At 38.0% G+C, this 12,425-nt stretch overlaps 1 protein-coding gene across 5 annotated transcripts in view; it reads right to left on the bottom strand.

The window, feature by feature from the left end:
* Positions 1 to 12,425, bottom strand: part of LOC114144767 (noelin-2-like) — a 72,919-nt gene that overhangs the window by 42,274 nt on the left and 18,220 nt on the right. For 3 of the 5 annotated variants that reach the window (XM_028017932.1, XM_028017934.1, XM_028017930.1), the window contains exons 3-4: positions 8,669 to 8,689; positions 8,007 to 8,162 (exon numbers count right to left, since the gene is read on the bottom strand). In XM_028017932.1, coding sequence (XP_027873733.1) covers positions 8,007 to 8,162; positions 8,669 to 8,689 — 177 coding nt within the window. The remainder of the gene's footprint in view (positions 1 to 8,006; positions 8,163 to 8,668; positions 8,690 to 12,425) is intronic. The other 2 variants (XM_028017933.1, XM_028017931.1) reach the window with 1 other exon arrangement.

The raw sequence follows: 12,425 nt of genomic DNA, 5'->3' as shown, positions 1-12,425 counted from the left end.
GATAAAATTAACTAATCTTTTCTAGGATTCTTCGCAGTTTAGGAAGTACATATTTTCAGACCGGGTCACTCCCAACACGGTGAGTGGAGGGAAGGTCAGGGTTTAAAGTTTGCCTGACTGAAAGCTACAAACAGTTTTTTAGAACTCTAGAAAATTTTTAGAAATCTAGCTCAGTTTAGATTTGATTAATAATAAAACAGAATCAAAATATTCAAAAACAAATAGAAAACAAAGTTGATGCACAACAGAAGGGATCCGGCACAAAACATGGATTCACAGGATTAAATAATAGACTTTAGAGGAAGGATCAGTTATTTTCCTGTCTCCTATTTTTCACTTTCAACTTACTAAAAATGGAATAAAAACATATTTAAAACACTCACTGTCATCTGCATTATTGTCAGATACCGAGACACTAAGAAACTACTCCAGATAATTCATCTAAATTAAAATTTGTGCCACAGCTTTTGAATAATGCATTACCACAGTCTGCACTAATCTTCTAAAGAACAGTTTATTATTGCAGGTCATTGCTACAACTAAAGAGATTACATCCAAGAGAAGCTTTTGGGCAGGACTAAATGAATGCCGGGCTGATGTGCATTGTGCCACAAGGGCTCTAAAATGCCCTTGTGGCACAATGCAGTGGCATTTTTTACATGAGTAATATTACAAAAATATGTATGTTTTTCTGATATCACAGATTCACAATGAGATTTCTGTAGCATATTGTGTGTGCTGTCAAATTGGTGCTTAATGAGTAGGCAACAACTGCTGGATATTGGAACGCCTGTTTTCTGACTGACTATCAGGTTTTCTGCATCATAATTGTTTTCTAAGAGGTGTGGCTGTGTTTGAAGTCGATCAAAGTCCACATTGGATGAATTGCAGGTTATTCTGTGACATCTTCTCTGCCTCTGTGTTTGGGACAAATTGACTGAACGACATGAAACACAGTTATTACTTGCATTTATGAAAATGCAAGTAATAACTACTGTAAAAAGAATAAAAGCCCTAATTTAAATGTATACATTAAAATCAACTGGTCCTTATCAGAGGAAACCTTTGTGCAGATTTTGCTCTGAAGCTGCTGCCCCAACAAATGATCAATGAAGAGATGATGCTCTCAAAAACAGACTCATAGAAGATCTGTAGTATCTTGCAGCAAACCTTGAAGGATCTTAACTTCCTCAGGAAGTCCAGTCTGTTCTATAGAGCAGATAATACCATCATACACTGCCTGGCCAAAAAAAAGTCGCCACCTGGATTTAACTAAGCAAATAGGTACAAGCCTCCTATTGGATAAGTACTGCATAGGCAATGAGTAACTCCTCATTTCTTAAACAACCATGGCAAAAGACACATCCTGTGGTCGTGGAAAAGACGTTAGTCTGTTTAAGAAGGGTCAAACCATTGGCATGCATCAAGCAGAGAAAACATCTAAGGAGATTGCAGAAACTACTAGAATTGGGTTAAGAACTGTCCAACGCATCATTAAAAACTGGAAGGATGGTGGGGAACCATCGTCTTCCAGGAAGAAATGTGGTCGGAAAAAAGTCCTGAATGATCGTGATCGGCGATTACTTAAACGTTTGGTCAAATCAAATCGAAGACAAACAACAGCAGAACTCAGGAGTATGTTTAATTGTGAACGCAAAAGCATTTCCACACGCACAATGCGAAGGGAACTCAAGGGGTTGGGATTGAACAGCTGTGTAGCCGTAAGAAAACCTCTAATCAGTAAGGCTAACCAGAAAAAAAGGCTTCAGTTTGCTAGGGAGCATAAAGATTGGACTCTGGAGGAATGGAAGAGGGTCATGTGGTCTGATGAGTCCAGATTTACCCTGTTCCAGAGTGATGAGTGCATCAGGGTAAGAAGAGAGGCAGGTGAAGTGATGCACCCATCATGCCTAGTGCCTACTGTACAAGCCTGTGGGGGCAGTGCTATGATCTGGGGTTGCTGCAGTTGGTCAGGTCTAGGTTCAGCAACATTGTGTGCCCAAAGAATGAGGTCAGCTGACTACCTGAATATACTGAATGACCAGGTTATTCCATCAATGGATTTTGTCTTCTCAAATGGAACGGGCATATTCCAAGATGACAATGCCAGGATTCATGGGGCTCCCATTGTGAAAGAGTGGTTCAGGGAGCATGAGACATCTTTTTCACACATGGATTGGCCACCACAGAGTCCAGACCTTAACCCCATTGAGAATCTTTGGGATGTGCTGGAGAAGGCTTTACGCAGTGGTCAGACTCTCCCATCATCAATACAAGATCTTGGTGAAAGATTAATGCAACACTGGATGGAAATAAATCTTGTGACACTGCAGAAGCTTGTTGAAACAATGCCACAGCGAATGCGGGCTGTAATCAAAGCTAAAGGCGGTCCAACAAAATATTAGAGAGTGTGACCATTTTTTGGTGGCGACTTTTTTTTGGCCAGGCAGTGTATTATAGACGGTTCACTGTTGATTCTCCAGTCCAGTCTGTTGTCCAGATGAACATCGAGGTATTTATATTCCTCACCCACCTCCACTTCTTCTCCCATGATGGAAATAGGATTTGATCTAATCCTGTTTTTCCTGAAAGTTATAATAATCTCTTTTGTTTTTAAAATTGGGCAAACATTGTTATCTATACTGTTTATGATTATATAACAAATTATGATTTTTTACATGTATGTATGAGTTGGAAAACAGGACAAATACAAAACTTAAATTTACACACATTTATTGACTCACATTTATGAATTTAGATGCCAGTAACCATATATAACTCCTTGTGTTTCCATAACAACTAAAACAAACAAGAACCTGAAACAGGTTGTTTGACATCATAATGTCAATGAGAATCTCTATGTTCTCATCAGTGATGCCATAAATGTTCAAAGAGATACAAGAATTCTCAGTTTGCTTTTCAACTTGGTTGGAGGTAGATCGATCCCAGAGAGACGACTTCAAACTGACTTTACAAACCATTTTAACTGAACACCAAGTCAAGAGGATTTTTGCCTGTGATGGGACCTTGGATTTCTTGTTACGAAGGGAGTTGAAAAGTTGTTAGGATATAGCACAAGAGGCAACAACGTTTTTGTAGAGCTCTGAGGACAAGAGATGAAAATACTTTGCTTTTGACATTGAACCTTGAAGACCAAAAGACATGGAAGATTCCTCTAATGATGAGAAAGTTACTGTCAAAACCACAACTATGGATTTGACAGTAAAGGCATCAGAAGACTTTGTTGCTTTTGAAAGTGTCAATTTTCCTCATGACCAAATGGACCTGGATGTGTTTGCTTGCTTACAGGTTTGCGAGTTATTTTTACAACCACGGCTAAATCTTCGCCAACATAGACATTACAAACAAATGTCTTTACCAGTCTTCACAAAAACATACTAGACCTGGATGTGGAACCAATCTGTTACAGCAAGGAAGTTGTAACAAATTTTGAAGAAATCTATGAGGATTCATCATCAGAAGAATCCTCTTCAGCAGAAGAAAAGAAATTCAAAATGACACAGATGATTTCAAAAGCGTGGATGCTAATCTTGAGCCAACCATGTATTTTGGAAATTTCCAACTCATTCTTCAACTGTTGGATGAATGCCACAACACATAGGATTATGAACTGAGGACAAGCCAGGAGTCTTTTTGTTTTATATGTTGCACTATCTGACGCAATATGTCATTTACACAGACTGTGAGCTGTACACAGCTGACTATTGTGAACAATGTCAGAAGTCTTTGCATATTATTCGTAAACTTGGTCCTGTCACTCCCCTACCAAAGGAACAACGAGAGGTCACTACAACTACTCTTCTAAATTGCTATATGTGTGAAATTGCAGAATGTTGTGACACTTGAAACCCTAACATGAAGACAAAATGCTTTTTCAAAGTCACTGATGTGTTGACCCTGATACTCCCATGGTCAGTCAGTCCAGACGATTTAAGATATTCTGTGATTCCTGACCCAGTCCTTGAAATTCCTGCAAAAACTGGAAGTCAGTTGTACCATCTGTCCTCAGTCATTTGCTGGAGACAAACAACAACTTCTGACACTAGCATCCTTTAAACATACCTGGTGTTTAAGGCTGAGGATGACCGGGCATCACTTTCAAATATCGACTGTGAAGCTGATATTTGCTATAATGGGTACATTTACGTATATGAAAAGACCACAGAAGGGCAGGACATATTTAGTGTTGGGCTCTAAGTGACCACTAACCAACTACAAAGATAATGCTTCAGACACATTTTGGAGGAAGTGGGTGGAACATGGCACACACAGAGTCAGCCATGTTCCCTGCCTCCATTGTTGAGGAGACTTGTTGGAGTTGTGACCACAAGGTATCAGTGCCTGTTTTGAGGACAACCCTAGAATCAGCTCATGGGCAGCAGGGAGGGATACTGTCGAGCTGAAGATAGAGACCTATCAGCAGCTGATGGGTACTGGCAATGCAAGAGGCATGCATCTCGAATGGTCGATGAGGTAAAACCAGGGTCTGTGAGAAGTTCACAGAGGTCATGAAGAATGACTTGGGCAGATTACTTTAAAAAACTCCTCAATCCCACCTTCACATCTTCCACTGAGGAAGTGGAGCCTGGGGACTTTGGATCAGGTTCTGCTGAGTTGACCATAGTGAGCGGAGCAGAGAAGGAGTGGGAATACTTTTTGCCTTCCATCTGGTGCCTGTATTTTTGGGTTCACTCCTCCAGTGAAGAGGGCAGCTTCCCTTCACCTACTTGTGGGGGGACAGGTTCTGACTGATGTTTGAACTTACTTGACAAACAGCAGGTTAGATGATACATACAAGATACTCTGTGCCAGCCTCCAGAGTAACAGCTGTGTTATATCTTTGATTTTATTTTAAAATAGGCATATCTGCCTGGAAAATACGTAATATATTAAAAATTTTGATTGCATGATATCAGTAACACATTTTTTGAGGAATACCTTGAAAATGACATGATGAACACTTTTCATTTACAAAGACATTGAAAAAAATGACTTAGTATCCCAAAGAGAGGTCTGGACTTTTAGCAGAGACGCCATTGTTTGCAAAGTTTTTCTTTACACCATTGCACCATCCAGGAAGATATTTTGCCCCTGATGAAGTCTTCATAGTTCAGAGTGAAATAACTGAAACACTGGTGTGTATTGTATTGTAGATGCTTGCTGTAATTTCTGACATATTTGTGATTAGTGTAAATTTGACTCACAGCTTTAAATGTTTAGCTAATTGGAATATTTTATATTTTTTTAATAATGCAAATGACATTTTTGGTTTCTTCTTTAACATTACATGCATTATGTAACATAATGCATATGCACTGGAAATGAAATAGGCTGCATCAGTTAGAGCTAGTGGGGGCTGCTGCTGCAGAACGACTATGCTACAGTACTATTACTCTTTATGCTTACTGTGAATACTCCCTCAGGATTAAATAGTCAGTGAGAAGATACAGTCATTTCCCCTCCTATGCCAGCAACTTTAGGCAATTGACGTAAGGTGAGTGAATCTTCATCAGAGCAGACAGAGTGTCTTCTGTGGGTAGCATGAGATTAAGTAATAGTTATCTGCTGACCAAACCAAAAGAAGTCCATGGTGTCCTGGTTTTGTTAGAGATCAAACTGTGGTTGATACAGCAGGTTGAAAGAAAAGTGATGCTTTTCTTTCAACCTGAAAGAAAAAGTTTCTAAAGAAAAACCTGCAAAGCATATATTCAGCAGGGATAAAAATAAAGAAAGTATTTATTCAGGAATTATATAATCACATGCATAGTCATACACTGATATGCAGATCAGTAAGCAACTTGTGGTTCTTTGCATATCAGCCTCTGTCAGGGAATCAAACCCACAACACACAAATAGCAAGATGACTAACCTTCCCACTGAATCACCCACAATGTGTGGAGTGAGGCCTGAATCTTTTGTACCTCTGGCAGATTCAGGTTTAACATGAACTTTTAACTTTACCAGCATTCTTCTTATGAAGTCCTAACAGTGTTTATGAGAGACACATTCAGAGACCAGACTTCAGCATGGGGAGGGAGCTAAAAATCCAGGTGATGGCAAGGAAGCCTTCTAACCTCAACGACTAGATCCTCATCATAAAAAAATTAAGTACAAGTTGAAACATCTAATGGATACTTATCTACCAACCCCAAATAGGAGTATCTAGTTTATTTAATTTGGATCAACAGCATTAGCTTTTTCTTCTTTTGCTCTTTTTGTTTGTATTTCCTTGTAAATCCCGTAGAGCACTTTGTATTGCCTTGTTGCTGAAAATGTGCTACATAAATAAAATTACCTTTGCCTTTACCTTTGGTATATTTATTCTTAGACATTTGGTGCTCAGCACAAAGACAAGTAGCTGAACTGGAAAAACTAGGTTTATTTCCGCATGCAATTTTTACATTGTTAGATTTTTAGATACATAAAGTATTCATGGTTTGTGATGAAAAGAGCTGACATCACCAGGTTGAAGTCTGTATAGCTGTTTTACAATGCCTCACTAGTTGTATAAATAAATATGAGTATAATCTGATAGTACTCATCAAATATGCTTTACAGTCAACAGATATTTTATTTAAAATGCTGTTATTTGGTTTATTTTTGACAAATGACTGTTACATTTTTAAGGCTTCCTTTTCTTGATTGTCATGTCTAAATCTTGAAATTCATCTGAATTAACCTGAAGCAGCTTTAGCTCAGGTCAACATTTATAGTTTTAAAATCAGATCAGACTGTCAGACGGCTGCTTCACAAAACTAGGACAGCCGATTAAGGCGGGATTTGCCAGATATCCTGGCTTAATTAAGCCTTGACTCTATCATACGAAAGCGGCAATGCATATGTTAACATGGCGATTTATTTTGTGCTGCTAGTCTGCTCCAGACCAGGCTAACAGCCAGGATTAGTTAATGCTTTCTTTTTTGTTCTGTCAGCGTTCACGCCAATCAGACGCCAAAGGGTTCTGTCTGTGATACTGTTTTATTATGTATCTGTTTTGTTTTCTTTTGTTTTGTGTTTTTTTTGTTGTTTTTACATCACCCTGCACCCGGACTTGTTTTGGTATTCAGGAAGGTAATTTTCTTTATTTTATTTTAGCATTATAATGTCAGAAAATACCATTATTACATTTAAAATGACCCATATGAATCCTGTTACTGTTTGATTACTGTTGGGTTTCTAAGCATATTCTAGTCTGACAGAAAGGCCTTTAATAGACCACTGCAGGGATGAGTGGATTAGAGAAATGACTGATAAAGAAATAAAGGTATTGCAATCAAGTCAAGCCATATTAGTTGTAGCATACTTTACTGATTAATTTTAACGTAAAATAATTTTTACAATGTCAATTAACTTTAGTTTAGCATATAATTAAAGAAATGCACAGTTTAAGTCACAATATTTAAAAAATATTTATTTACATTTTAAAAACATACCTTGTTAAAATACATGTCTGTTAAAATACATTTTATAAATTGTCTTGATTACCGTTAAGCTGCTGTTGCACTGACAGTTAAAGAAATTGTCAAATCAAAACAAAAGTATCACAACTCAAACAGGAACTGAACTAAAGGCCATACAGGCAACGACCCAACATTTCATCAACATACTACAAAATGCTGTATTTAATCTTGACCTGTCATGTTTTCTCTGTAGAAATATCGATAAAATGTGGAATGTTTTTGATGGCACAGGGGTTTCCCAGCGATATCATTGCAGAAAATAACAGGTCCAAATTAAGAAGTTGAACATATTTAGATTTCTGTCAATAAAAGTAGGGCAAATATCAAGGCTAATTCTGCTAAAATCCCTGATAAAAGAGAGTGCAGGCAGGAAACTTGGGCTTGGCATATGTAAAATCAATATTTTCACACCAAAGGTTATGTATTCCCTGCAGCGACTGCTTTACTTTGCATGTGCCTAAGAACCTGACTCTTTATGTGCAGTGTTTGTTTAACTACTTGCATGTTTGTGTGTCTTTTTAATACCTGGAGGGTCTTAGAAGTTAGAGTGCGGGGACTGGCCACATACGTGTGTAAGTGACCATCAACTCCCCTCAGCAGTGGCTCAGAGTCTCGAACATACTGAAGGTCTCTTGATGTTCGCAGGTGCACCACCTCCATGGACTGACTCACATTCTGCACCTGACAGTGAAATCATGAACAAATGACATGTTAATATAATAAAATATATTTTTTAGTTTTAGTTTGTGCAATATGATGCTGGAATTTTTTCATGGTTAGTTTAAGCCAATTAGTTTGCACCTTTGATGCAGTGAGCCAGAGTAGAACAAAAACCACAGGAATCCAGGAAATAACGAACAGCATAAAAACTACGGCGGCGTAACGGGGAGAAAATGGGATTAGACTGAAGGAACCAGCAAGAAGAAACTGAGCAGGAGCTGTAATGGGGAGGTTGATTACTGAAGAAACAGATGGCTGAGAACGGGTAGCAGGTGAGAGGAGAGAGAGAGAAAGTGGCATACGGGGCGAGGGAGAGTAGAGCACTAAATAAAGCACTAAAAAATAACTAGACCTAAGAAACATAGTTAAACTAGAGAAACAAGGAATATCTAGACACAAGAAATAAACATAATAAACTAGAAACACTAAGAAAGGACTGAACCAAGGTAAAACAAAAACATGGTTACCAGTAGGTGGCGGTAATGCACCTTAAGTTGTTTGCCAAGAGCCATAAAAAAAGAAGAAGCAGAATAAGAACAGCAACTTGGCTGGTCCGATCTAAAAAAAGGAACTAAGGAGCACAGAAAGTGACAAAACACCAAACCAAAGATCCCGACAACACCACAGAATTTCTATTTAAATTTGTCCATTATGTTTGTTATGTATTTGTGAGAGACACCGAATTTATTCGTTTATTTATTTATTATACTGTTCATGTGTATTATAGTTCACAGGTACCCCACCCAATTTGCTTTGTTTATTATAATAAGTTCATTCATTTTTCATTGTAGCTTGATAACTTAGTAACTGACATTTCCTTTATGTCATTGAATGCGACTGTTTTTGACGTGTGTTCCTGGAACATTGGGGTGCAGTGCTCGGTTTCCGTTCTTCTGGGGAGCGTTAGGCACGGAGTATGTCAAGCTGTATTTTTGTATAAAGGTAAATAAAACCTTTTTTTTTGATTCGCAAAGACAACTCCGAATGTCATCTGGGCCTGAGCCGACATATACTTTAAGGGCTAGCTCGGTGAAAGAAAACCACAGATTATTCTTAACCAGCAAAATGTGTCCAAACAAGTTTTTTTTTCCTTTGCTAATTTATTTTATTTAAATAAATAAACCTTGCAAAGGAAGATTTGCTCCTCAAAATGCATGACCAATCATAACTTCATTTTCCTGTTTGACAAAGACTTGATTTTTTATCATTTTCTAACTAAATATGTACTATAAATATATAAAATCTGATAGGTTTGTATACATTTGTTTTTAGCCCCCAGAGCCAACACTTTGTTGAAGCACCAAGCATTTTGTGTCATTTATAACAGCCCTTTTGATTTAATTTAAAAGGAAATCTGTCAATGCTTACATTAACTTTGGGCTATAGTTTTTTTCAGTATTTCAATTCGTGAAACTGTGTGCTGATATTATTTTTTAAATTTTACATTTTTTTGCATTTTACATTAAAACGGAAGGCACAGAAGAACCAATAGGCAATTTTAAGATCTCACACGGTTTTTTTCCCTCAAAGCAGTTTGCAGTTCAGAATTTGATATTTATATTGTGCCTTTCTGTAATTAGATGATAAGGTAAGTTTCTGTAGGAGTGTGTTCTTAAATTCATTTTAACAGAGATCCTCATTAAGAGTGTGCTCTTCTCTCACAGAAACAAGCACTCCCACACTGCTGCTCATTAATAATCCAGAGATACTAACAGATGCATCAAACCTCTTTTGATACTGAATGTTAAGGAATAGCAAAAAAAAAAAAAAAGCACCATGCAATGACCCAGATTGTGAGTTGTGAATGTAGAAGTGATCAACAAACAAACAAACCCACCCACTCACTCATCACCTCACTGCATCTGTGTGAGCCGCAGAGGCTGGAGAGGAGCAGACACACCATGGCATACAAACACACACGCAACTATTCCCACTCACAGCAGGATGTAGGTGTCACTTCCAGAGACACGCTGAGCTAATTAAGACTCATAAACACACAAGCTTCCTGACAGGAACAGTGTTGGGAGAGAAGAGGGGAAGCTGTCTCTGATTGTGCTCATCCTCTGCCGCCTCTCATTTCCCTCCCGTTCTGTGTGAAGACTGTATACACTCTAACACCAGCAGCAAATGAGGAAAAGTGCTGTAGTTGTTTTGCCGTTAACATTGCTTTGGTTCACTTTTGCCGTAGGGAAAATGCAGCACTACTAAATCCTGATGTTAGATCCTCACAGCGGTGAATGCAGTGAGCAACGTTTGCCGGGCCGACGATGTTTAATAATTCATTGTTCCCAGTCACAAATCATTTTTATTTCTCTCTTGGGGTGCATATTGATGGAAATATACTTACATGAACAGATTCACAGTCTTATGCATAGGTGCATGCACATTTACACAGAAACCAGTGTTGGAATGCTCATTTTTTTGTCCTACAGTAAGTAACAAATTGTTTATTTCTTACCCATTGATCAGGGTTTTATTTTAATATTAAAATTTGCTGCAGGGTTTGGGGACTGATAGTCTTTAGAGAAATGAACAACTGATGTATAAATGTATTAAAAAACAGCTCATACTCATAATTGTTCACATTTTGTCATGATGCGTCAAATATCACTGCACTCTAATTACCTGTTTGACCAAGACATGATTTTTAAAATCTTTTATAGATTGTTACAGCCTCTGGCCTCTAGAGGCTGTGCAGGCTTCCTTTTGTTATGCAGGTTCAGCTGTGAGAGCACACCTTCCTGATTGGCTGCCTGGAGGCTGCCAAAGAGCAACGACACCATTGGACCAGCAGAGGATTGTCACGCCAATCAGATGCTGATGTGGCTCACCTGCTTCCTAGAAAAGCCTCCTGCAAACCATTCCTCCAGTAGGTCAGCTTGTAGGAAGAGGCTTTGTTCATCTGTCCCCACATTTGTTTGTCTGCCTCTTTGTAACTGACTGTTTAGGGCAGCTGTGAAGAACTTTGTTCTACTGACCCATTTTGTTCTGCTTAGCAGTTTTGACGTTGATCTTGAATGCTTCTACTCAATATTGAAGAATGTGTTTGGGAGGCTTGGTGCTCCCTTAGAATTCCTTTAGTGTTTTTTTTTCTTTAATTTAATTTAAAGAAAAAAAAATAATTTAATTTCCTTATCATTTAATTTGCACTTATTTAGTTTATTTTAGTCCTATTTTGACTGTTAATCAGGCTGAATTGTATTGTGTTTTGGATTTTGAAACTATCTTTTTTTGTAATACATCATTTTACATTCACTTGTTTCTATAGAAGCTGTTACCACCCTTGATCCCCTAGACCTTGGGGTTGTAACATAGATATAATATAAATATACACTGTGTTCCAAATTATTATGCAAGTAATATTTTCTCAGATTTTCTTAAATGGTCAATGCAAATGATGGTCAGTATAATTTTCAAGTCATGAACTATTACAGTATAAATCTAATTTTACTGAACAAAGCTCCCCAGGAGAACAGTATTGTTTTTCAAAAATAAAAAACTCAAAATGCAAAATGTTCCAAATTATTATGAACAGCAGATTTTCTAAACATTTTATGGATTATAAAGAACTGCAAACGGTCATTCTTTGAATGTGCAGCATTAAGTGGTCACATGTACGAAAATCAAAAGCTGTTTCAATCAAAAACATCTTAACAGACCAAGTTACATGTTAACATAGAACCTTCTTCGACATCACAGCACAATTCTTCATCCATTGAACTTGTGAGTTTGTGGAAAGTTTCTGCTTGAATCTTTGAAGGATGTCAGAAAATCTTCCCAGAGCTGCTGGTTTGATATGAACTGCATTCAGATCTTCTGCTTGAGGAAACTCCAAAGGTTCTCAATAGGGTGGAGGTCAGAGGTCAGAGGGGGATGGTGACCACACCATGAGTTTCTCCTCTTTTATGCCCATAGCAGCCAATGACACAGTGGTATTCCTTGCAGCATGAGATGGTGCATTGTGATGCATGAAAATGATTTTGCTACTGAAGTTATGGATCTTCTTTTTGAACCATGAAAGAAAGTGATCCGTCAGAAAGTCCATATACTTTGCTGAGGTCATTTTTACACCTTCATGGACTCTGAGGGGGCCGATCAATGAATCTCTCCTCATGATTTCGGCCCAAAAAATGACTCCACCACCTCCTTGCTGACGTTTGGATTATGTTGGGACGTGGTGGCCATCCACCACCAATCCACTACTTGCACAGCAGTCATCAGTGA

This window comes from Xiphophorus couchianus, chromosome 5 (genome assembly GCF_001444195.1).
Source record: "Xiphophorus couchianus chromosome 5, X_couchianus-1.0, whole genome shotgun sequence".
In the NCBI taxonomy this organism is placed as follows: domain Eukaryota; kingdom Metazoa; phylum Chordata; class Actinopteri; order Cyprinodontiformes; family Poeciliidae; genus Xiphophorus; species Xiphophorus couchianus.
The sequence above is the reverse complement of the archived record's forward strand: the minus strand, read 5'-3'. Positions and strand labels throughout refer to the sequence as shown.